Source organism: Balaenoptera physalus, assembly GCF_965194825.1.
Source record: "Balaenoptera physalus genome assembly, chromosome: 16".
NCBI classification, from domain to species: Eukaryota; Metazoa; Chordata; class Mammalia; order Artiodactyla; family Balaenopteridae; genus Balaenoptera; species Balaenoptera physalus.
In genome coordinates this window covers 71,313,917-71,340,528 of record NC_138898.1, presented here as the reverse complement: position 1 = coordinate 71,340,528, position 26,612 = coordinate 71,313,917, and the positions used below count along the sequence as shown (strand labels likewise).

At 45.5% G+C, this 26,612-nt stretch overlaps 1 protein-coding gene across 2 annotated transcripts in view; it reads right to left on the bottom strand.

Annotated features, from left to right (window-relative positions):
- Positions 1-26,612, bottom strand: part of OTOA (otoancorin) — a 96,726-nt gene that overhangs the window by 36,309 nt on the left and 33,805 nt on the right. For both annotated transcript variants that reach the window (XM_082430959.1, XM_082430958.1), the window contains exons 11-22: positions 25,620-25,759; positions 23,205-23,328; positions 20,880-21,095; positions 19,094-19,261; positions 18,203-18,343; positions 15,381-15,439; positions 15,088-15,205; positions 12,830-12,903; positions 10,602-10,737; positions 9,437-9,627; positions 7,756-7,849; positions 2,691-2,820 (exon numbers count right to left, since the gene is read on the bottom strand). In XM_082430959.1, coding sequence (XP_082287085.1) covers positions 2,691-2,820; positions 7,756-7,849; positions 9,437-9,627; positions 10,602-10,737; positions 12,830-12,903; positions 15,088-15,205; positions 15,381-15,439; positions 18,203-18,343; positions 19,094-19,261; positions 20,880-21,095; positions 23,205-23,328; positions 25,620-25,759 — 1,591 coding nt within the window. The remainder of the gene's footprint in view (positions 1-2,690; positions 2,821-7,755; positions 7,850-9,436; positions 9,628-10,601; positions 10,738-12,829; positions 12,904-15,087; positions 15,206-15,380; positions 15,440-18,202; positions 18,344-19,093; positions 19,262-20,879; positions 21,096-23,204; positions 23,329-25,619; positions 25,760-26,612) is intronic.

The following is a 26,612-nucleotide window of genomic DNA, read 5'->3' as shown; positions in this document are numbered from 1 at the left end:
TCTATAAAATGAGTATAAAATTACCTCATAGAATTTTTGCGAGGACTAAATGTGTTATTATTTATAAAGCACTTAGAACAGTGCCAGGTATACAGTAAGTACTCAATACGTGTTAGCCATTTTTATTATGCTACCTGCCATAGCCACCCCATGCATTTGGGTTTGCAACCCAGAGTTAAGGCTTCCAGAATTATAAGGAAGGGGCGCGCCTATCTAAGTGTGGAAAGGGAAGATGATTTGCCCTCCATAAAAATCTTGGTGGAGGCTATGGCCTTCCCATCCCAGGACAGAGGAGAAATGGGTCTGTTACATTTTCCTTGGCAACAGGAGAAACCCATCCATATCAGTCCTGAGTAAGCTGAACCATACCTAGTCAAACCACTTCCTCAGCAACACACAAATGAGATATTGTCTTTGCTGGCCCAGATGTGCCCAACCTGAGAGAAAACCTTCGCCTTAAGAGCAATCCTGGGTTTCTTATCTCAGGAGCTGATGACCCCTGATGCTGACAGACTCACCAGCACCACCCGGGGCTGGGCATTTCCCAGGCCTTGTGGTCACGGCCCTTTCACTGCATCTTAAATGGAAATTCACTGGACGCTAATCAAGAGGCAAAACTGGACCAGGTCAAAGGTACATGTCTGGTCCTCAAACATCTTTATCACAACCCACTTGGAGGAGACAAAAGACCCATCTCTCCTAGACCCCCTTTGCCCCACTTTCCAATGAAAGCAGGATTCAGTGAAAGTACAGAATTAGAGAACAGAATGGTTTAAAAGTACAGCAGGGACTTGGTCTTATCACTCTGTATTCCTGGGGCTTAGAATAGGGCCTGACACATAGTAGGTGTTCAGGAAATGTTCGCTGAATGAATCAACACACACAAAAATTAACTAAAATGGAACCAAGTAGTAATTCTGCTAATCCATTAATGACTATAAGCACAGCAGTAATCAATACCCAGAACCAACTAAAGAAAACTCCAATTAAGCACTGGAGCTAAGCACACCCTCCCCCAAGGGCAGAAAGTCTTACTTTCACGTAACCACAGGCAGAGAATAGGAGCAGAGCGATACGACAACCGGACCGCTAGGCAGCGAGGACGGTACGGCTAGTGGTGAACATCACCTGCTTTGGGTTCAATTCCAAGAGCTGCCATTGGCTAACTCTGAGACTTTGGCCAAATCTCTCAATCCCTCTAAACCTCATTCTCCTTCGTTAAATGGGAGAAAGCATACTGCCCACCCCATAGACAGAGGTGAGGACGAGACAATGCACGGAGAGGCGACGACCCAAGGTGAACATCAGTCCGATCATGACATTTCCGTGCTCGATGCCGCCATGAAACCCCACCTTCGGGTCTCCTTTACAAGGAGATAAGACCCCACTCCAGCCACACTGCGCCTCATTCCTCCTTCCTCCCCCACTCCTGTCACACTCCTTCTGCCCAGAAGACTCTACCTCCAGGCACCCACTGGGCCCACTGCCACACTGCCTTGGGTCTTTCCTCAAACGTCACCTTAGTGAGCCCTTCCTTAACCGTGTTCTCCTTTCAAATTACAGCCCCACATCCCACACTCCCTGACTCCTGTCCTTTGCTTTATTTTCCTTCTTGATACTCATCACACAACATACTACGTACTTCACTTATGTCTGTAATTTATTGTCTGGCTACCCCCAACCCCATCTGAAAGTAAGCTCTATGAGGGCAGGGGTTTTTGTTTTGTTCACACAGTCAGTGCTCAAAAATTATTTGTTGCAGGAAAGAAAGTAAGCACAGATTACTTTTATTATTACAATTATTCTTGGGTCTGGTTAACTTTGTCCCCTCCAGCCTGGCACAAGTCTGCACTCAGTAGGTGCACAATAATACTTGTAATCATATCTAATACTTACTGAGCATTTCCTACGTGCCAGGCACTGTTGTGCACATGTTTATAGGTTTAAAACCCACCAACCTTCACGATAATCTAATGAGGTAGGGATTTTCATTATCCCCATTTTACGGAGGATAAAACCCAAGGCACAGAGAGGTTAAAGAGCTTACCCAAAGTCACACAGCCCATAAGTGGCAGCCCTGGGATCCAAATCCAGTCAGCCTGGCCCCAGCACGGCAATTCATAGCCACACAGCCATTTTGGTCCTTAAATCAATTGTTTTGAAATGTTTGTTGCACATGTTCACCCATTAAACCTACTGGCCTGGGTAAGGAGTGCAAGATGTGATTCCAAATCACTTTACAAAGATGTTAATTCTGGGCTTCCCTGGTGGCTCAGTGGTTAAGAATCCGCCTGCCAGTGCAGGGGACATGGGTTCGATCCCTGGCCCGGGAAGATCCCACATGCCCGGGAGCAACTAAGTCCGTGCGCCACAACTACTGAGCCTGTGCTCTGGAGCCCGTGCTCTGCAGCAAGAGAAGCCACGACAATGGGAAGCCCGTGCACCACAAGAAGAGTAGCCCCTGCTTGCCTCAACTAGAGAAAGCCCAGGCACGGCAATGAAGACCTAACACAGCCAAAAAAAAAAAAAAAAAAAAGAAGTAATTCTATGCCCTGTGGATTTTTGCTACTCTACTGCTTTGCAAACATTGCATTCAGTCCCCTGGACAAGGAGTCCTCTTGAAGCCAGGAACTTCTTAGCCAAAACACTGCTGCCACGACACGGGCTCAGATACCCCCAGAAACACTCACCAGGGCTGTGGTCAGAGCTGGGGCTCTCCTCACTGCTGTTCCGAACAGATTCAAAGACAGCCTGGAGGAATTCTTTGGGGGGCAAAGTCCCAGCCATCTTGGAAGCTGTTTGTTGAAGGATGTCAGGAAACTGTGCAGGGCAGCGAAGATGAAAGAGGAGGAATTAATAATAATTAAAGCACATGAAACACAGACTTAGAGTGTAAACTGGAACACTGCTTCACTGCCTCCATTGCTTTTTTTTCTTTATACAGGCATACGTTGTTTCATTGCACTTCACTTTACTGCACTTGCAGATACTGCATTTTTTATATATTGAAGATTTGTGGCGACTCTGTGATAAGCAAATCTATTGGCACCATTTTGCCAGCAACATTTGCTCATTTCATGTCTCTGTGTCACATTTTGGTAATTCTCACAATATTTCAAACTTTTTCATTATTACTATATTTGTTATGGTGATCTGTGATCTGTGATCCTTGATCCTTGACGTTACTATTGTAATTGGGGCACCACAAACCGTGCCCATATAAGACAGTGAACTTGATCAATAAATGTAGTGTGTGTTCTGACTGCTCTACCAATAGGCTGTTCCCATCTCTCTCCCTCTCCTCATGGCTCACTATTCCGAGACACAACTATATTAAAATTAGGTCAATTAATAACCCTACAATGGCCTTTAAGTGTTCAAGTGAAAGGAAGAGTCACAAGGCTCCCACTTTAAATTAAAATTAAAATGATTAGACTTAGTGAGGAAAGCTTGTCAAAAGCTGAGACAAGCTGAAAGCTAGGCCTCTTGCACCAAACAGTTAGCCAAACTGTGCATGCAAATGAAAAGTTCTTGAAGGAAATTAAAAGTGCTACTCCAGTGAACACACAAATGATAAGAAAGCGAAACAGCCTTATTGATGATATGGAGAAAGTTTCAGTGGTCTGGATAGAAGATCAAACCAATCACAACCTTCCCTTAAGCCAAAGCCTAATCCAGAGCAAAAACCAACTCTCTGCAATTCTATGAAGGCTGAGAGAGATGAGAAAGCTGCAGGAAAAAAGTTTGAAGCTAGCAGAAGTTGTTTCGTGAGGCTTAAGAAAAGAAGCCATCTCTATAACATAACAGTTCAAGATGAAGCAGCAAGTGCTGATGTAAAAGCTGCAGCAACGTTATCCAGAAGATATAACTCAGATAATTAACAAAGATGGCTACACTAAACAGCCTTATATTGGAAAAAGATACCATCTAGGACATTCATAGCTAGAGAGGAGAAGTCAATGCCTGGCTTCAAAGCTTCAAAGGACTGGTTGATTCTCTCATTAGGGGCTAATTCAGTTGGTGACTTTAAGTTGAAGCCAATGTTCATTTACCATCCCAAAAATCCTAGGGCCCTTAAGAATTATGCTAAATCTACTCTGCCTGTGCTCTATAACTGGAACAGTAAAGCCTGGATGACAGGATATCTGTTTACAACATGGTTTACTGAATATTTTAAGCCCACTATTGAGACCTACTGCTCAGAAAAAAAGATTCTTTTCAAAATATTACTGCTCATTGACAATGCACCTGGTCACCCAAGAGCTCTGATGGAGACGTCCAATGAGATTGATGTTGTTTTCACGCCTTCTAACGCAATATCCATTCTGTAGCCCATGGATCAAGGAATAATTTTCACTTTCAAGTCTTATTATTTAAGAAATACGTTTCTTAAGACTATAGCTGCCATAGATAATGATTCCTCTGATGGATCTGGGCAAAGTAAATTGAAAACCTCTTGGGAAGGATTAACAATTCTAGATGCCATTAAGAACATCTGTGATTCATGGGAAGCGGTCAAAACATCAATATTAACAGAAGTTTGGAAGAAGTTGATTTCAACCCCCGTGGATGATTTTGAGGGGTTCAAGACATCAGTGGAGGAAGTAACTGCAGATGTGGTGGAAACAGCAAGAGAACTAGAAACAGAAGTGAAGCCTAAAGATGTGACTGAAGTTCTGCAATCTCATAAAACTTTAAGGGGTAAGGAGTTGCTTCTTATGGATGAGCAAAGAAAGTGGTTTCTTGAGATGGAACTACTCCTGGTGAAGATGGTTGAGATGAGAACAAATGATTTAGAATATTACATAATCATAACTTAGTTGATAAAGCAGCAGCGGGGTTTGAGAGGACTGACTCCAGTTGTGAAAGCAGTTCTTCTGTGGGTAAAATGCTATCAAACAGCACTGCATGCTGCAGAGGAATCATTAGTGAAAGGAAGAGTCACTTGATGCATCAAACTTCACTGTCCTATCTTAGGAAATTGACACAGCCACCCCAGCAAGCACCACCCTGATCAGACAGCAGCCATCAACATCGAGACAAGAGCCTCCACCGGCAAAAGATTATACTTCACTGAAGGCTCAGATGATGGTTAGCATTTTTTTAGTAATAAAGTATTTTTTAATTAATGTATTTACATTGTTTTTTTAGACATAATGCTATTGCACACTAATAGACTACAGTATAGTGTAAATATAACTTTCATATGCACTTGGAAACCAAAAAAACTCATGTGACTTGATTTATTGCAATATTCACTTTATTGTGGTGGTCGGTAGCCCAGCCCATAATATCTCCGAGGTATGCTTGTAGCAGCTTCTCATATAAATTTAATCCCTAGCCCAACTAGTCTCTACAAAGAATCATATAAAATAATACCCAATCTCAGTACTAATCCAATATGTGTTCAATAACATAAGTATATATTGTTTTTCACCCATCAGATTGTCAATAATAAAATAAAGTGATAATACCTAATGCTGGCCAAGATGTAGGAAATATGCATACTTATTTCTTTGTGGGACTGTTAGATGGTGCATCATTACCATCTGATAATATCTATAAAATGTATGTATGCCTATGTCTTTCAGGGTTGGTACTGTTTGTTCATTTTTGTTAAAATTTATATGTATAAAAGGAGGAGGAAAGAGTTATCTCTGAGTTCTAGGTAAAGACTAGCAACGAGGAGGCTTCCGATTGCCCTGGAGAAGGTGCCATTGCTCATCTAGAGCTAATGCACTTTGTCAAGCTCAGGATATTATTGGTAATCTATCCAAGAGCCTAGAGAATTCATCAAACGCTTCCCTATAGCTGTGTGTCTCTGTGTCCCAGTCACCAAAAGAGTATGTCTCAAAAGTCGCTGGGTTTTATAGTTCCTCCTTCTATTCTAATCTTCAGAATCAGAGTCACAGTCTAAGCCAGTAGTTCCCAGCCCAGGCTGTAGGTGAGAAGCACCTGGGAAATCCACAGACACCCGGGCCCTGCCCGAGAGATTCTGAGACCATTGGTCTGGGGTGGGGTCCATGTGTCTGTCCCTTTTAGAATTTCCCCGGTGATTCCCATGTGCAGCTAAGGTCACGAGCAAAACTGCTCTAAGATAAATAGTTAACTTCTAAAGAGCAAATTGCACAGCAGAGTATTTTCCATTTTGTATTTTTAAAGGGAGAACATGTAAAGGCAGGAGGAAGATTTTCCAGAAAGGATGAAGAAGAATCTGGGAACAGCAACTGCTGCTGAGGAGAGAAGCTAGGAACCTAGAAATGTGGGGTGAGAAACTTCTCATCCTATAGCCTTTGGTATAGTTGGGATTTTCTAACCAGGAGCATGTATTACTTTCTATTAAACATTTCAGGCATTAAAACAAAAAGTAGAGAGAATAATACAACAAAGCACCCATGTGCCCAGAACCCAGCTTAAGAAATAAAACATCACAAATATAATTGATAGCTCCCTCCCTCACCCTTGGCCTCCCTCCTTCCCCAGAAGTTAACTGTCACCCTGAATTTGATATTTGATAATTAACCATTCTCATGTACTTTTAAAGTTCTCTTACATATGGCATTGTTTTGCATGTGTTTAAAATTAACTAGTATTTATTTACTTCGTATCCTACTGTACATATTTTTTTGCAACTTCCGTACACTGTTTCTGAGATTTAACCATGTTGATACAAGACTTTTTCGATTTCAAAAGCTGATTTTTTTAAAAAGATTAGATAAGCATTTAAGATATATGCAGCTGCTGCTTATAACTCTAGGTTTGGACACCCCAGGAGATGATTTTACCATGACCGGACACTGGAATGTTGCTCTGCATGTGTGAACCTGGGTGACATGCCAGGTGTTCAGGCCCCCTGAGCATGTATGACAACATACATCTTGCGTGTGTGAGTACAGGGGTGAGGGTGTATGGATGTGCTTTGTGGTTGATCTAACTCTTGTTCAGCAAACATCCCCTCTTACCCCACCCTCCGCCTGCATGGAGGAGACTTCCTGCCCCACTGAGGTGGGCTTGCTCATGTGACTTGCTTTGGCTGATAGAAAGTAACAGCCGGCCATTTTCCAGCCCAGGCCTTAAGGAGAACTGCACTTTGCACTCCCTTTTCTAGAGTTTCAGACTTTCACTGTGAGAAGAATAAGCTCCAGGTAGCCCAGCCCTAGAGGCAAACTCAGTGTCACAGATCCACAGATCAGTCAGCAAGAAATAAATGCTTCTTGTTGCATGCTGGTGAGATTGTGTGGCTTTGTTACGCAGCAGAAGCTGACTAGTACATGCTCATCTGGCATGCCTCTTAGCCTTGTCTAACTCTTGGACAGTTACTCCAAGTAGAGTGTTACACCCAAAGGCAGTGCTCAATAAAGATTTGGTTTTGCATTAAATATGTTTGCCCATGTGATTGCACACATTGGACACACATATGCGTGTGCATATGGCGCTGGTGGGTGTAAGCCCTCGAACAGGCATGCATGTGGGAAGCACACAGATAGCAGAGTGGCAGCTAAATGACAGCTCCCAGCCTGTGCACATCTGCCTGGAGGCCAAGTGAAAGACCCTGAGCTCGTTTAGCGGCTGCCTCACTCCCTTTCCCTGAACCTTGGGCATCCTGGAGTGGAGCTGGAAACACCTGAGCTCTTTGAGGCCGGGAGGAAGTTTCCAGAAAAACAAACTGGCAGCAAACCCAAGGGAATATAACTAACCACACTTTCTCTCCCCTTCAAACTCCCTCAGCCTTCTAAAGATAGAACACAGAGGTACCTTTGTGGCAACAGAGCTTAATTCATCTCCTGAGAAAAGTACTAGAAAGGGTCCCAAATCCTTTGTAGTCTCAGCTGTCCAGTTCTGGGGGAGTCTAAGGAGAGATAATAAGCAGTAAATGGAAATATCACGCTCTTGTCCTTGTCCCCCAGCATCTTTTTCTTTTAGGAAAAGATTATCTTTATACCTGGAGAGGCTGTCAATCCCTTGGTCCCACGTCCCTAACCAAGAAAACAGACATGTGATGCAAGCTGACCAATCAGAGTCATCCCTGGCAATTGTGATGGAACTACTAGAGAAGCTCTCTCTTTCTTCTGGCATCTCTAGCAGTAAAAAGGATATTGGAGGCCATTCCTCTCACCAAATGGAGAAAATAAAGGCCACACCCAAGAATACAGAGCTGAGAGATGGGAGGAACATATTCCTGATGACATCATTTGAGCCCCCAGATCCAGCCATGCCTGAAGTCCCATCCATTTCTAAACTCAGTAAACTCCCATGTTTTAGTGTGAATTGAGCTACTGAATTTCTGTCATTTGCATCAGAGTGTTTCCTTCCTCCCTTTTCTCAACAGAACAGTAATGATATATTTGCTCCTTTTAAATTACCATAATGGTCTCCTCCTATAGCAAGATGAAATTTCCTCTCGAGCCTGGCAGAATAATAACAGCACTGACCCAGGATCCAGTGTTGTTCTTATGGCGACCTCAAATGCCTACAGGGAAGTGCCTCACACTAGGATATCTCTAAAGGAGATCTGCCCAATTAGCAATGATAACCCTTCTCCTAGGACCAAGGCAAACCACCCCTGGCCAAAAAGCCTCCCCTTAACTCTTTGATTAACGATATTATCCCAATAGACTGTAAGTTCCATGAGGGCAGGAGCCACACTTAATAATAACCACTGTATCTTCATTCCTAGTCATAATGCAGTTGTCACATACTCAGTACTACATGCCAGGCACTGTTGTAAGTGCTTTAACACTTAATGCATTAACTCAGCTAATCATCACAACAGCCCTATGGGGACTCTCACTGTTCCCATCCAAGAGATGCAAAAATAAAGTGCAAAAGACTGAGTATCTTTTCCCAGATCACACAGACAGTAGACGGTAGAAAAATTTAACCCAAGGAGTCAAGCTCCCAAGTCCCAGCTCTTAAACTCTATATAATAGTAAGTGTCTGGGACACAGTAATTACTCCAAAAACATTTGTTGTCTAACCATTGACCGATATCTAGGCCCTACTCAAATATCTGACCTAACTTCTGAAAACTCTGCATGGGAAAGAACAGCTCTGTTTTCCCCCAGGGAATTCTCACTCACCCAGAGCTGACAGTGCCTCGATTATTTGCATTATTATTATTGGTGGTGTTGTTTCACAGCAAAAATAATAATAACACCTCCATGCATTTGTAAAGTGCCATCTTTTTGAAACTCTTTCCCTTTCCACAAGCCAAGATGTATTGGTGACAACCACATGAGGCCTGTAGAACAGCTATCATTCTCACTTACAGGGAATCTGAGGCCAAAAGAAAAAAGGTCATGTTTCCAGAATAAATCTAAGTGTCTAACCTTGTCCTAAGTTAGAGACTCCGCTCGGAGGCAGGAGAGCCAGGGCTGGGTGCCCCTTCGCCGGCACCCCTACCCCAGCCCTGGAGCCGAGCCCGGGCCCTCCTCACCCGTGCTGTTCCAAGAGCCTGAGCCTCACGGCCACCTTCTGCTGGGGGCTGAGGTCCAGGCAGTCTCTGAGGCTGTGCAGAGCAGTGGCCCAGGCCCTGGGGGACACCCCACGGTGGATGACGGCCGCTGGCAAGTGACAGAGCAAGTTTCCCAGGATGTCCACGGTGTACTCATCAGCAACGGAGTCATTCTGAAACCAACAAGCGGAGCTGGTGGAAAGGTCCAGTGGGGCTCAAGATCGTGATCCCGTAAAACACTTCCTGACCCCAAACCTCGTAAAGGTTCCAGGATCTGAATCGCCTACGCTGCCATGGACTTGGAGAGAAGGCACGGGGCCTAATTTTACCCCAGGGGGTGCCGGCCTCAGAAGTCTGGGGGACCACACGGGGGGCGGGTGTGGGTGGAAGACTTGTATATCGTGAGCATTCACTCAGTGAGGCTGTGGTCGGCGTCACTGTGATTGCTCTGAGGATACCTCAGGGTTCAGTAACCACTATAATGATAGTACTGCAATAATCAAAACAGCACTTCAAAGTTCGTACGGCCCTTGAAAGCCTCCAGAGCTCTTTCTCAAAATGACAAAAATAGCTAACATTTAACGAGTGCTTACTATGTGCCAGGCACTGTTCTGAGTGTTTCCATGCCTTAATCCATTCATCTTCAAAGTAACCTTAAGAGGTAAGTACTAATATCATCCACTTTTTCAAGATAAAGAAGCTGTCACCTCTGCCCTTTGGGCCTTTGCCTTAAACAATATATTACCTGTTTCATGCCCTCAGTACTCCATGAATAGAGTGCTATTGCACCCATCTTACAGATGAGGAGACTGAGGCTCGGGAAGGGGAAGTGACCTGTCCACAGCCACATAACCAAGCGCTGGCAGAGGTGAGTCTGGAACCCAGACTCTGTGTACTGTGCTCCTCCCAGTCCTCCAGAGCGGCCTCCCAACATTCAGGCCCCAGAATGGCAGTCCCAGAACCAGTAGCCAAGAGGGTTCCACCCAGTGGTTTCAGAGCCAGCTTTAAGACCCACAAGTCGGACTTCTGGCCATCACATCAGACTTGAGAGCCCAGCCAGATCCCCTGAGGGCTCCCCAGGATGGCCACAGATACCTGGAGGGGAAGGGACACCAGTGAAAGTGTCACCCAGGAAGAGTTTCCTTACCAGGCACTGCTGTACTTTCTTGAGGACTGAATTCTTTTTGTGGGAATCTAAAACCAAGGAGTCCAACTGACTCTTCCCCAGGCTGATCAGAAAGGGCACACACTGGGAGGCTGGGACAGAAGCCAGGTAGCGAGCCCTGGAGAGAGATGGAGAGAATGAGGGAAGGAAAACAGTGGCTGCTCTGTATTTGCCCCTGAAATCAGGGTCTGTATGCCCAAGAGCTTATCACAGGGGTGTTCCTTAAATGCTGGTTTTCCCCAGAGATGTTCTGTCTCCTTTGGGCAGGTAGCAAGCCTCCCACCCATCATTTTCCTAATTTGTGGGTGGGAAACAAACTTCGCATAATGCTCTTCTCCTACAGGTGGGAAACAAGCTTCCCATCATGCTCTTCTTCCATGACCCAGCAGCACTGATCAGAGAATAGGATCTCCATAGACAGAGGCTGGCTGGTGGACTGGTTGAGGGGAGATGAGGAGAAAGGAAATGAAAAAGTAGAAGAAGAAGGAGACAAAGAGAAGAGAGAATAAAACAGAAAGTGGAGGGGAAAAGACGAGAAGGAGAGAGTGGAGAAAGTAAGAGAAATGACTGCCAGTTCTGTCAACCCCAGTCCAGAACTCTCCTTCAAGCTCTTGACCGTATATTCTCAACAGGAGCGATATCACCCCCGTGGGGAGAAACTGGTTCAGGGAGAGGGAGGGATGGGGGCAGGGAATCTTAGTTATTACAATGATTTGTGATCCGCCAAAGCTCAACCCTACTCAACAAAATCTTACTCCTTGTAATTTCTCTCATTAGGGAGAGATTAAGTTTTTCTCCTTTGGGAGGCAATAATGAAATAAAAGTTGAGAAAGACTGCTCTGGACCCATGTGGCATCATGGCCACCTGACTGTTCCCAAAGCAAATTCAACCTCCTCCCCCAAACATGTTCTGCCTCCTCTCTGCCATCCCAGACTCCTTTGTCTCTTTATCCCCAAATCTGTCCTTGCTAGCATTGCTAATATTACTCAAATCTGTTCTCGCCTCTCCAGTCCTAGTATCACCATCTTATTTACTTCTTCATTCATTCATTCGGCAGATATATACAGAGCATCTGCTGCATGCCAACCACTGTGCTGGGCACCAGCTACCACCATGAACAAGACATGAGGGGAAGGTCCCTACCTTTGGGATGCTGTAGGGGGAAGAAACACAGAAACCAGTTAATAAAACAGATCATTTCAGCTAGTGATGAATGTAAGGAAGAAAATCAAATGGCTCTGTAATGGAGAATGATATGGGAACAGCCAGGAGAGCCCCTTTGAAGGCAGTACTATTTGAGCTGAGACATGGATGTGTGGAAGAAGACAGCCATGCCAAGGTCAAGTTTACAGAAATAAGCTTCCACTGTCTCTCTCCTTCCAGCCAGGCCCGCTGCACTCCATCCTCTATATGGACAGTGGTGATGATCTCTCCCAGAATACAAGTAAAACACCCCAAGGCGTCACACAAGCCCTCCCTGACCTTTCTGCCCTTCTCATTTGAGCCCCTGGATCCAGCCATGCCTGAAGTCCATCCCTGGACTTTCCTGAATCCAAAATTACCTTTTATTGCCTAAACCAGTTTGAGTCAAGGTTCTGTCACTTTCAACCAAATATCAACTTGATATTACAATTGGCTTCATGCTTGTCTGTTTTTCCTCCATGAGATTGTAAGCTCTTATAAGGGGAAAATTTACTTATCTCTGAGAGCTTAGTATGTAGTAAGCACTCAACAAATATTTTTAATTCAATGAAGACAAAGGCAGCAAGAGAAGGGAGAGGGAAATAAAGAGGAAAAGAGGGAAACAGTGTCCAGACCATATTTAAAAAGCAGGGCTGACCCCCATGCCTGAACACCCACACATACCAGGAGAAATCCCCACTGCTCCCATCAGCCCTGATTCCCCTGGAGCCTGGACACAGCTGTGAGGCCAGCCCAGATGTGACCTGCTTCACTGGCACTCACTCATTCAGGCTCGGGTTGCTTTGGCTTTGGTTTTTAAATAACAAGAAAAAGCAAGAGAGTCTGTCTAAAATATCAACATAAGGCTCAGAATTTAAATCCTGATTCTCAAGGACTTAACTGTCGAAGGCACTGTCCACTTGCCCCTGTTTCCTCACCAACACCCAGGGAGAGAGAATCACTTTGGCTTTGGTGACACCTGCCAATCTTATTGCTGAGCCAGAAAGGGAGACTGATGTTCACTTACGGGAGTGTAGCCAAGAGGAAGGGTGGCATAGAGGACCTGGAAACTTCCCAGTATTTCCACGCCAAACAATTAATCTAAAAGATTAAAGCAGTTCCAGGAATTTAGTCCAATAATAACAAGGGCAAACATAGATTGTGCTTTCGGTGTGTCAGACACTGTTCTAAGCGCTTTACATACGTTCACTTATTAAACAGAACACCCTACAGTGTAGGTAACACTACTGCACCCAATTTATGGATGAGGAAACTGAGGCAATAACAAGATGCGCACAAAAATTTAAGTCTGAGAATGCTCACCACAGTTTTATTTATAACTGCAAGCAAGTGAGATGTAACCTTAATATACATCAGTGGGGGACTGGTTAAGTAAATTATGGTATAGCCATACAATGGAATACTATGCAACTACTTTGTTTCCATACGGTAGATTTATGTGTGGGCGTGTGTGTGTGTGTGCAGGCGCGTGTTATATACATTTAAACAGAACATTGTGTATGGTATGAGCTCATTTGTGTGTCTTAAATTACATGTAGATATGTTCTATATATACAAAAAATTCTCCAAGTCAATAGCAAACTTTCTCTGTAGTTACTTCTGGAGCAGGGATTCTCAGCCTCAGCACTACTGACATTTTGGACAGGATAACTGCGTTGCAGGAGCAGTCCTCTGCATTATGGGATGTTAAGTAGCATCCCTGGCCTCTACCTGCTAGGTGCCAGCACCATCTCCCCCAGGTGTGACAACCAAAGGTGTCTCCAGATATGGCCAAATGCTCCCCTGCTGAAAACCATGCTCTAGGAGAAACTTTACTTTCTCTCTATTGTTTTGTTTTATAATAATGTGCTTTCAGCAAAAAGATAAACAATAAAGGCAAATTTTCTGATTAACTGGTATTTGAAGGTTCTGAGAGCTGGGCAAAATCAGGTAAGGAGCTTTATTGGGACAACTCTTCCTGTTTGAACATGTAGGTCTTCCTCAAAGCTGGCCTGAACTCCATTCATTGCATCAGTTTGATGAGTGGAAGGAGACAGCCATGCCAAGGTCCAGGTTTCAGAAATAACCTGCTTCCCACCCTACCTGGGCAAGGCTTTTAATATAGTTCAGTGGTTCTCACCAGGGAACCATTAGAAATGAAAAGTATCAGGCTTCACCCCAGAAACCCCAGGGAAACTCTGCAAGTGGGGCTCTGCAATCTCTGGTTTTTTAACAGTTTTATTGAGGTATAATCAATATACAAAGAACTGCACATATTTAATGTGTACACTTTGATGAGTTGGGCATATGCAAACATCAATCAAGGTAACAGGGATGGCCAACAGCTCCCAAAGTGTCCTCCTGTCCCTTTGTTTTGGTTTTTGTGGACAGAGCACATAACTTGAGAGCAACCCTCTTAGCGAATTGTGAAATGCAGATACCATATTGTTAACTGCAGGTGTTGTGTTGTACAGCACATCTCCACAACTTATTCATCCGCCAAAACTGAAACGTTATACCCAGTGGACAAGCCTTCCAGACAATGCTGATGCAAGCTCGAGTTTGATAACCACTGACAGAATGAACAATCTGAGGGAAATGACAGGCTTCATTAAAAATCTGCATGTTCCTCTAATGAGCTCAAAGGATTATACACACAGCTTTTCCCTTCCTGGCTCTCGGGAAGAAAAGTCATTGTTTGGAAACTTTTCATTCAGATCTGAAATGCACCAGGCCGCCTGCTCACTCTCTCAGACTCTGTACAGCCGACCGTTTGCACTCCAAGTCCAAAAGCTGCCCCCCAAGGCCCGCTTTTACTTACTTAGATACAGTGAAAGTCAGTCACTGCCTCTGGTCTCCCCAAAGGGTTAAAGAGTCTCCCTAACTATTTGGAAAATGAAGTTTTAAATGAAAAATTAAATTCTCCTAGAGGACTATTTCCATTCTAGGCTACCTCTGGAAAGGGTATGAAAGTTAGATGAGGGTATGACCTGCAGGCCCAGGAAAGCATAATTGTGAACATGCAAAACGGTATCCCTTCCAACTGAATTTTGGGGTTCAAATCTGGGTATAGAAGAGCTAATCTGCTGAAACTCTGGCTGTAGAGACATAGGTATGTGGAGCTTTTAAAAAAGAAATTGGAGAAAACCTGACTCAGTATTTGGCCCCATATCATCACTTGCATCAGTACAATCCTGGCACAAGTATCTTAAGACACCACAGTTAATCCACCCAGCGACCGGGTAGGGAGAGAGAATTAGAAACAAGGAAGTGCTTCAAGGGTACCTGATACGGTGAAAGCAGAGAGAAGTTGTTCTCAAAATACTGGAAATGAGCCAGAAAGGAGTCCACGCTCATGGCCTCAATGTGGGAGCACATCACACCTTTGACCAGCTGCCCTGCGCTACAAAACAAAACAGCAACCCAGGAGAAAAGGGGAGTAGGGAAGAGGAAAGAAGGAGCAAGCAAAGGCAGATCTGATCTGGCACCAGCTGCAGGCAGGACTGTCCAACTCTCCCTCCTGGGAAATAGGCTCCTCGGGAGGGAGACTCCAGAGGGCTGGTCAGCCCCAGGCTTACCTCAAGAGCTCCTCGGGCCTCCTGGTTGTCTTTGACAGAAGCTCAAACAGGAACAAGGCCTGAGGGAAGAGAATGATTGCCACGGGGATGGAGCACTCACCTACTGTGATGAGTCCTGTGCTCCCATTTTACAGATGGGAAAATGGAGGCTTTGTTACTTACCCAGAACCACACAATTGCTAAGCGGCAGAGCTGGGACTTGAGCTGGTGTCAGGTAATTGCAGAGTCCATGCTCTCACACCCTAGGTGATCCGGTGCTCCAGGAGGTGAATGAGGAGCAAAGCCAGGGCAGCAAGCCTAGAAGTTTACTTCATGTCCTCTAAGAAGCCACTGCCCAGTTGAGGACCCCCTAGAGCCCCTATTTTCATGTCCACCTGCTGTTTCTGAACACATGGCATCCCAGGAAACAAAATGGATGGATGAATAGACCAGGATGGGCTAGAAAGTTCCATCAGTAAAGTAAGTCCTGCTCACAATAGCGCTCCCCTCAAGCCCTCCCAGGTGGGCCCCCAGGAGAGCAAGGCCTAGTAGGCAGGGGGGTCATTTGTTTCAAGGAACATAATTTTACAGAACACCTAACGTGCATGTACGATCAAATACGACATTCATCTATTTTATAGACTCTGAAACTTTGAACATAATTCCCTAAACAGAATAAATTATGAGCTGGCATTAGGCGGAGGCATCGGTGACATGACAGCTGAGCCCAGGAGAAAGGAGCAGCAGGGGAGGTAAGTTCCAGGCACTCTGTGTGTGGCCCCAGAGATTTCCTCAGGCACAGGATCAAGTTCCAGGGTCCCCCCATCATCTCCGCCATCTCAGGAAATGGCACCTCCATCAACTCAGTTGCTGAGACAAAAATATCTTGAAGGCATACGTGGCAGGCCATATTTTCCAAAGTGATCACATATTTTCTGCCTAATATGCTCTTCTAGAAGCTTCCGGAACCACTCCCCCATCAAGAGATGGAGTCTGCTTGTAGCTGGAGGTGGGTGGCATGGTGGGGGGCTTTGCAACAGCCTCAACAGACAGAGCGCAGCAGAAGTGATGCTATTTGACTTCCAAGGTCGCCAAAGATGACAGCTTCTCACAGCTCTCTCTCGGGACACACACCTTGGGAGCCCTGAACCACCCCTATAAAGCCAGCTGCCCAAAGCCACCGTTCTGGACAGTATTCGACACCTAGAAAGGCCGTTAACAAATTACCACAAACCTGGTGGCCTAAAACAATAGAAATTTATTCTCTGGAGGCCAGAGGTCCAAATTCAAGGTGTTGGCAGACTAGGTTTCTTCCGAAGGCTCTTGGGGAGAATCTTCCCCCACCTCCTCCAGCTTCTGCTGGCTTCTGCTTGGCTTGTGGTTGCACACCTCCAGTCTCTGACTCCGTCTTCACGTGCCCTTCTCCTCTGTGTGTTTCAAGTCTGTCTTCTCTTCTGCTGTCTGCGTTTTCCGCTCTTATAAGGACACTTGTCATTGGATTTAGGGCCCATTCAGATAATCAAGAAGGATCTCATCTTGAGACCTTAATTAAATCTTCAAAGACCCTTTTCTCCAAATAAGGTCACATTCCCACCCACAGGTTTTGGGTGGACATAACTTTTGGGGGGTACCGTTCAACCCACTACATGGGGAGACCACACCCAAACAGACAGAGACACCCCCAGCTGTTTGAGTCTCCCCAGCCCAGATGTCAGACACATGAATGAGACGCCAGGCCCAGCCACCAGCTGAATCCAACTTTGTGAACGACCCTAAGCAAGAGCCTTGGGAACCATGGGAGTAAATAATAAAATAATTGCTACCCCACTGAACCTGGAGCTGGTGGGTAACCAGCAACAGATCATGGGCACATAAGGCCTGATGCCTCCCCTCTGTCACACCCGCATCCAATCTGACAGCCAATTCTGTCACTGTTGACTTTCAAAATGTATCCAGAATCTGACCATTGGTCACCACCTGCATTGCTACCACCTGGTCCAGGCCACTGTACGCAGTAGCCTCTTAACTGGTCCCTTTGTTTCCTCCCTGATCTCCTCAACTCAGTCCCCAAGCAGCAGCCAGAGTGATGCTTCGAAAACCAAAGTCAGATCCTGTCCCTTCTCAGACGCCCCTCAGCTCCCTTTCTTGCCCTGGGTAGAAGGCGGTCCTCACAGCGGCCACTCCACAACCTCTCTGAGCTCAGCGAGGTCACCTGTCTAAACAGCTCACTCCCCAACCCCTAAAAGGCCTGGCCCTCCCCCTGGTTTACTTCCTCCTTAGCACTCATCAGCATCATCTACCACCTAACAGGGCACACGTTTAATTGCTGACCTTCCGCACTGTCTCCCTTGCTAGGATGGAAGCCCCCTGAGGGCAGGGATTTCCCTCTGTTTTGTTCGCTTCTGTGTCCCCAGCACCACGCACAGCGCCTGGCACCTGGGGGGCAGGGGCTCCACAAACACTGACGAGTGAGGGAATGAAAAGCAAGTCAGGGGAAGTTCCGAGGCCACAAGTCGGCCTCCACAGCACAACCCTCCCCAGGAGGCCCCAGTAATAACTGCTCTTATGTACAGTGCACTGCCCAGCATGATTCTCATGAGAAATGATCCCCGTTTTGCACATGAGCAAACTGAGGCCGCGGGAGGAGAAGCAGTGACCCCAAAGTTAATAAACAGCAGCCCCGGAATTCACACTCGGGTCTCGTCTAACTTAACACTACGCTATTCTATCTCCTGAGTTTAATCACAAGAAATAAGTTTCTTTTACCAACTTAACCTTAGAACAGACCTTTCCCACAAGACAGTCAGAAACCCAGGCACCACCTCTGGGAGTCACAGTCGTACCTGACTCCGCCGGAGCTCCTTCTCTTTCAGGACTGTGGGGTTGAATCCAGGTTCCTTCCATAAATCAAAGAGAGACACTTCCTTAAAGAAAGCCCCTTGTATTTCCACAATGCCCGAGGCGGTATCTCCTGCTTCCATCACCTGTCAAAAGTGAGAAGAAACATAATAACGACCTTGTAGAAGGTACATGGAGCATTGGGTGAGGGCCAGGCACTCTGTCTAGTGCTTCACTGGCAATAAAATCCATCAGGTCTGCTCAGCAACCCAATGAGGTGGAGACGATCCTTATCCCCATTTTACAGGTAAGAAAACCAAGGCTTAACGAGTAAGGCTGAAAGCCGATACATGAGATTTAAGCCCAAGTCTGTCTTATTCCAAAACCCACACTCTTTAATTTAACCATAGGCGTGACAGCTATCTGCAAGGTGTTGGTTAAAATTAGGCTGAACCCTTTGGGTTGGTTTCTTAACAGATTGTACAATTGGACCTGGCAGGTCTGATAGAATAGGATGCCCAGAAGACCCACTGCACATGAGAAAGAGGAATATGGACGTGGCTTCAGAGCATGAAAGGAGGGGCGTTCAGAAGCACTAGGGGGATTCAGGATTCATTTTCACATTTGAAAACCAAACTCCTAAAACATTATTACAGCAAGAAATCTAACTGAAGAAAAGTCTTCCAGATTCGACTGGCTGGGGAGAGCACCAGGGTCTGGAGAGAATAAGGCACAACCCCCAGAGGCTCCTTCTGGAAAGGAGAGAAGGTGGGCATCAGGAGAAGGCGTTCTCCAGGTTCAGAACAACCCCACCTAAAGACACAGCCCACTCACAAAGCCCCAAAACCACACGCTCTGTGAGCCCCGGGGCTGCGGACCAGACATTTCCCTCTCACCTTGCTCAAGACACCGTGCTGCTGGGCAGGTGACAAGTCGGACACGTGCAGGGAGACGGCGCTTCTCAGGAGCTGCACGAGGTCCCTGCGGTCCATGGCGTGGAAGGCCTGGGTGCCCACCCCAGCCAGGAGCACGCCCATCTGGCTGACGTTGTAGAAGGACAGCACCTGGGGGCACCGGCCAGCGAGGATGAGGCCCAGCTCCGGGCCTCCACCCCTCGGACGTTTACTAGGCCCTACTGCAGGCCAAGTATCCGGATGGGTGCTGGGGCACCACCGTGACCAAGACACAAGCTGCCCTCCCAGATCCTCCTTCCTTCCATCAGGAAAGAGAGTTAAGTATCAAAACACAAGACACCAGTAACTGTACCACTGGGGGAATTACTATGCCACCTGAGGCCACAGCACAACTAGCAGTGTGCCATCCATGTGCCACAGCTGACCAGGCAATGGGCTTTTCTGTGTGTAATCTGAACTAGCTGACAAGATTTAAATATTGGAGGAATCTTATAAAATTCCATATTAGAGTTTCTGCTTTATAAAAAAAAAAAAAATCTGAACATCAGGCGATACTGGGCCCACGTTGGCAACAATTGGCAAGAACCGTCAGGTAGGTCGTGGGACTCTCAGTTTACCCAGCCCACCCCCTCTCATGGGACCTTGAGAAAGCCCACTGGCCTCAGTATTGGCCTCAATATGTCACCGGCAGGCATCTGACACGGCAAAGCCCCACGCTCATCTACCTTCATGTGGAAGCTTTGAGTTGAAGTAAAGAAGTGTTTCAGGACATGAGTCTGATATTTTATGACAAATACAACTATAGCTGGCCACTCTAACAGGAATCACGCTTGGTTTTTCCCCCTCTCCTTTGGAGTGAAGACGCTAGATGTAATATAATCAGAGACATTCCTTGGTTCTGCAAAAAACCGTTGAGTGGTTTCCTGTAGTTAGTCCCTGTAGAATGGACAGTCTCTTACTGTTCCCAAAGAAGGCAAGACCTTTTGAGCTCTTGGCTTCTTAGCAAAAGTCACCTCACCCCGCTGTAGGAAGAGCTGGACACAGGAATGAGACAAGCCTCTTGGTCCAGGGCTGTGAGGAACAAGACAGTCTCCCTCAGCTCCCTAAAATCAAATTCACAGAGTGGACCCCTGTGGCCCCAGTCAAAACAGAAGGTCTGCAAACCCTTCAAACAAAAGTCACCAGAAGTCCTGAAGGGACAAGATGAATGGTCTATCCTTGGTCTTGAGTAAGAATGGGTGGGCATTGGTCATGGCGCCATGATGGAAGTAGTCAGCATGGGAGTGAAGCAAGCAGGCTCTGAAGCCAGATGCCCTGGGTTCAATCCCAGCTCTGTCCCTTTCATGTGGCCTTGGCAATTCCCTTTTACACTCTGTGCCTCTTATGAATGACCTGGAAAATGGAGGCTATAACACCACTGACCTCAGACAGTTGTTGGGAAGCTTAAATGATTAACCCAGAGATAGCTAACACTCATTGAGCTCATACTCTAGGTCACGTGTTGTTCTAATCTCTTCCTGTGCGCTGACTCACATAATCCTATGGAACAGGTGCTACTGTATCCCCGTCTTACAAACTGGGACACTGAGGCCAAGAGAAGTTAAGCCAGTTCTCCAGTGTCACACAGCTAATAAGTGGCAGACCAAGGATTCGAACCCAGGGAGTCCCCCTTGGCACCATCTTCTTACTGATTGGCTGCCCCTGTTGTGTGTGTATAACTGGCCCTTGGGTCTCAGGGCATTAAAATAGAGTTCAAGCTCCAACTGACCTTCTCATGGGCCAGGTATTTGGCAGACAAGATGACGACCTGGCTCTTGGCCCAGCCTGAGACCTGGTTGAGGGTCGAGATGGCACCGTGCACAGCCTCAGGGCAGAGGGATTCCAGCTGACTGTGGGTCAAGCCCACGACTGCATCCGACAAAGAGCCCAGGGTCTCATTGAGGGTCTGGTTCTCTGTGGCAATTTCCAGGAGGTCGGCTTTGAGCTAGAAGGGGAGCAAGCTGGGATGAGGGTCGATAGCAAGCAAGATGGTGGTTCCTTCTGACTACACCCCGGGATGCACCCTCGGCCCACCCTTCCCTGTCAAAAGGATAGGGACTCCTGCTAAGCCCAGACCGTGAGTCGCTCCACTGAGAACACCACCTCCTCTGGCCTTGACTTTCGTATGCTACAAATTCACTTTATGCTTCATTTAAATATTAATTTGTTATTAAATCAACCTTAAAGCATGGCAGAAGGAAATTTTGTTCACTTCACCCGTAACTCAGCCACACTCCCGTAGCAACTATTTTATTTTTATGACCTTGAACTCTATATCCTGTCTATATGGCTGCTTTTCTTTCATGAAATAGCTGGGGGGGGGGGGGTTCATAATAATATATAATCTATGTAAAAATAATTCTCAACAGTAACAAGAAAGTGAAAGTCTTCTGAAAATCTTACCTCAAAAAAAATTACTATGATTAGCAATTGGGTGCATATGTTTCCAAAACTTCTTATGCCTTTATAAATAAACTGTGGCATGTAGTCTTTACATAGTTGTAACATGAACACAAGTGCAATTTTCTGCTCTATATTTTTCATTTAAAATCATGTGTTACAGGTTTTCATATTTCTGTGATCCCCTTCATTATTTTTTGTAACATGCCTGTCTAGTTATAGTCAAGTGTGTTTCCCAACTGCTTCCAGTACAGAAGGTGATAAACTCATCTATTGCAACGTGACCTCTGTACAAAAAAATGAGAACGGTTCACGTTTTAACACCTGAACTTGCATGAACCATACATTCATGTCAGACGAATGTACGCAAGTGTTCTAGATGGCCACTTGGGGGCAGCAGAGTAAAGTGAGAGAAACAGCTGTCACAGTTCCTGGCTTTCTCCAAATTCAGCAGCTCCCCTTCCCTAAAGCTCGGCTCCCACATCTGCAAAAGGCCTAAAGCAGTGGTTCTCAAAGTGTGGTCCTTGACCAGTAGTATCAGCATCACCTGGGAAGTTGTTAGAAATGCAGGTTCTCAGGCTCCGCCCCAGACCTCCTGAATCAGAGGCTCTGGATGTGGGTATGTTTTCAAGCTGTTTTTAACAAGCCCTCCAGGTGATTCTGATGCATCCTCAGGTTTGAGAACTACTGACCTAGATGATCCAAAGGGTTCTCTCATATCTCATTGTATCTGACTTTCTTCTTGGTCACAGCTACCCCTGTGACCTTAAAACACATTTATTTTCTTATTTTTGCTCAAGCTTGCTTGGGAAGGATGCTTTTCCTGGAAAACAAAAATATGCACTGACCAAGACAATGCCTACTATGTACAATTCCAAATGGGACTGAGGGTTTTGTGATGTGTGAGAAACTGCTATGGAATTATTGACGATGTTATCAAATTTTCTTGAATACTGCTCTCATGTCATCTTTTCAATTAAAACAATGAGAAAGACAAAAAGAAGTGAGAGAAGCCGGGCAGAATTAAGACTTTAAGGGAAGAAAGGAAAGAGAGATGGAGTGAGGAGGGAAATGAGACAGTCCCCATGTGCCTATTGGTCCAAAACCTTGGTCTAGGAGCTCAGTAAATACATTCCATTCCAGTGCTCTCCACCCTGGCTGCATTGGAATCACCTGAGGCCACAGCCCAGACCAATGACAAGAGAATCTCTGGGGGGGTAGAGCCTGGGGGAGGGGCGTGTCACTAACATAGAACCAGGTTCGAGAACCGCTGCTGTATCTCCTCGCTATGCCGCTCATGGTCACCAGCCCAGCAGCTTCAGCATCGCCTGGAAGCTTGTCAGAAATGCAGAGCCTCGGGTCCCACCCAGACCTTAAATCTGCATTTAAGATCCCCAAGCAACCTTATGCACATTTAAGTTTGAAGTGGCCGCTCTGATTGAATTTTGATCTATTCAAGTTTTTCCTACCATTTTTTGTTGTTTCTTCCCATTTTAAGCTCATCCCAGTGTTTGAGATACCACCTGCGTGGCTGGACCTAGATCTTGATAAACCCTACATGTTTTCTCTCAAAGGCCAGGCAAGACTGTTCTTCCCATTTCTCTGGCTGGTGAAACTGATGCTGAGGCTCCAGGGCCCTGTAGCCCTTCTGCACCTTCTGAACACCAGCCTGGAAGCCCCTCAGGTGGCTGCACTTGATCATCTGGTGAAGGAGGACTTGGGCCACAGCGGCGTCCAGCAGCTCCAGGTCATCGTAGAAACAAACCAGCAGCCCCAGCCTGTGTGAGAAGATAAGGGATGCTGGTGGAGGGCGCAGAGCTGGGGGCCGCAGCCCCAGCCCCACCCCAGTTAGAACCAAGAGGTCACGATCATAGCAGCTGCCGCGTACCAGGTACTGTGCTGAGCCCTTTACCTGGATTATCTCATCACAACCCTGCAGGGTAGGTGCTCTCATTAGCCCCATTTCACAGAAGGGTCAACTGAGACTCAGAGAGATCAAGTGATTTGCCCAAGGCAAGTAGTGGTGCCGGGCCTTAAATCTAGATCCATCCAACTCTGCCATCTCTCCTCCTGAGGCAATAAGGGGCACAAGGAAAGCATGTGCTCAATTAGCCACAGAAAAACCCCAATTTTCCACTCAGAGATAAGGGGTTTGTCCACCCTGAGGGATTCTCTGAGGCAGAGGTTTATTTCCAGGGTGCTTTATAACCAACACCACCAGATAATGGTGACTTCAAAAGGGAAAAAACACAAGAGGCACTTTGTTATAAAGCAGAAACTAACACACCACTGTAAAGCAATTATAGTCCAATAAAAATGTTTAAAAAAATTTTTTTTGATAAATAAACTTCTTAATGAAAAAAAATCTATTGAATAAAATAATTTAATGTTTAAAAAAAACACACAAGAGGCAGAACAACGTAGGAGCAGAGATGGGATTTGAATCCTGGTCTAACGGGGAGCACTGCATCTAGTGGTTAAGAACATAGCTTCAGGCCAACTGGAGTTTGAAGCCCAGCTCTACGAGACATCTGACCTGTAGCAAGTTGCTTAACTTCTCTGAAAGGCTGCAGCACATGGTTGTGCAGTGCATACGCTGTACTACTGTACAGGGTAGCCCTGCCTCTCTAAGCTTTTAATGGGGAGGTTTCCTTAAATACGATGAATGAAGGAATGAGGAATACTGTGAGAGTTAAATGAGAAAAGGCATACCAACTAATTAGCATACTTCCTGGTGGATACTAAGCACTTCATTAGTGGATGCTCTTAGCATTAGTATGAAATCTACTTAACTTAGCATGGCTGGACCAGTTGGTCGATCATGATCAGACACTGACACTCTCAGACATGTCCACCGGAAAGCAACCTGGCCAGGGAAAGGATCTGAAAGTGTGTCTGATGAAAAAAGAAGACTCAGAAGAAGTGAAGACTGAATATTAATAACCATGTTAAGGATAACTAATATTTCTTGACCACTTACTATTTGCAGATGTTCTTTATTTTTTTAACATCTTTATTGGCGTATAATTGCTTTACAATAGTGTGTTAGTTTCTGCTGTATAACAAAGTGAATCAGCTATACGTATACATATATCCCCATATTGTGCAGATGTTCTTAATCTTTACAAGGGTCTTAATGAGGTAGGCAGCTTAGTAGCTCCCATTTTACAGATGGGAAAATGGAGGCACAGAGAGGTGCAGTAACATGGCCAAGATCACACAACTTGTAAGTGGCAGAGCCAGGATTAAACCCAGGAACTCTGGTTCCAGGTCCCATATTCTTAATCGCTAAGCTATTTTTGGTGTAACTATAAAAAAAAAATGGGAGCCATGCTAATGGTGAAAATTACTAAGGATAGGGCAAGAAGGTGTTCAGAGTTTTATATGAGAACATTCTCTGCAAGTGCTTTGAAAAACGTAAGGTCATGTGGTAATGTCAGAGGAAAGCACTGTGACAGTAAGGCCCTGGGAGATGGAGAGAAGATGGGTGAACAGTGCCCGTCGCCCCTCCCCACTGCACACACACCCCCAACATTCAAACCCTTTCTGGGGTCACCAGGTGTACAGCTCCTGGTCCTCCCCTGCTGGAAATGGTTCTGGGGGATCATGTTACAATCACTAAATTCTAGAGCTGATCTCATCCCAGGGCTCCCCACCTGAGAGTCTGGATAACAAGGGGTTCACAAATATGGGGACCCATGAGCTATTTCCAATACTCAACCCAACCTCTTGGAAATTACACATTTACCTTGGAATGGATGGAGTACTATTTAAAATGTTCCATTTTCGTGCCCAGAGCTGGAATCTTAGCACTTGATAAGGTTGTATAAAATGACTGGCACATAGGAGATGCTTAAAAAGCATTTGTTTTCTTCCCCACTTCACAACCTCTTGAAAGGGATCTCTTTGGGGAAACACCTCCCTCACATGCACAAAGACATGGAACTATCCAAAGACATGGACCAGCCACCTCCCTTTCCTCCCCGGGTCTTTTGCTGCTCAGAGGAAGCTGATGCTTAGATGGCATCTTGGGAAACAGCTCCAAGGGCCCAGCGCCCACGCCCCTTGCCTGTGGATGGTAGAGGTATTCCTCACATCAAAGTTGGAGGAGCTGATTCTCTCCAGAAATGCCTGGGCCAGTTCAGGTGTGATGTCATAAACCGTGTCCAGCTGCTTGGTGGCGTTGTCATAGCTGATAAACAGCCCAATCTGGGGGACAAGGACAGGAAGATCAGCGAGGCGGGATGCAGGGACCCCGTGCAGCCCCGCCCTGGTGGTCCATGCTGTGCCCTACTCTTGGCACTTGGAGGTGCCCATTTCTCATTTTCATTGATTTCTCTTTTTCCCTATAATAGTTTATTACAAGACATTGAATACAGTTCCCTGTGCTATACAGTAGGACCTTGTGGTTTATCTATTTTACATATAGTAACTTGTATCTGCTAATCCCAAATTCCTAATTTATGCCTCCCACCCCCTCTCCCCTTTGGTAACCATAAGTGTCATTGATTTCTTAATGGTCTGTCACTGCTGCTTTAGTTTCCTCTTCAACCCAACTGTTATTTAGGAAAGTTTTTTGTTTGTTTGTTTGTTTGTTTGTTTGTTTTTACTATCTGAGCAGTTGAACTTTTTTAAAGCTAATATTTGCACATTTATTTCTAGATTTGCTTTATTGAGGTCAGAGAATATGGTCCATAAATTGTTTGCTTTGGGGAATTGGAATTTGTTTAATAGATGAGTCAGTTTATAAATAACCCTCAGGTGATAAAAAAGAGTGTGTGTTCTCTTTGTAAGATACAAAGTTGAATATATGTATATAATATATATGTAAATGTATATTTACATAATATATAACACACCTATATTATGCAAATATATATAATACATTCAACTTTATTAAATATGCTATTCAGATTCTTTCTATTCTTGTTCACTTTTTCGCATTGAAGTCTCCTATATTTCAACGCATGGTTACTCTGCACTTAAAGGTCTCACAAAGCTGTCTCTCCCTCAAGAATTGTACTCTTCGTCCACATGAAATTCCCTCTTAGCGTTGGCACTC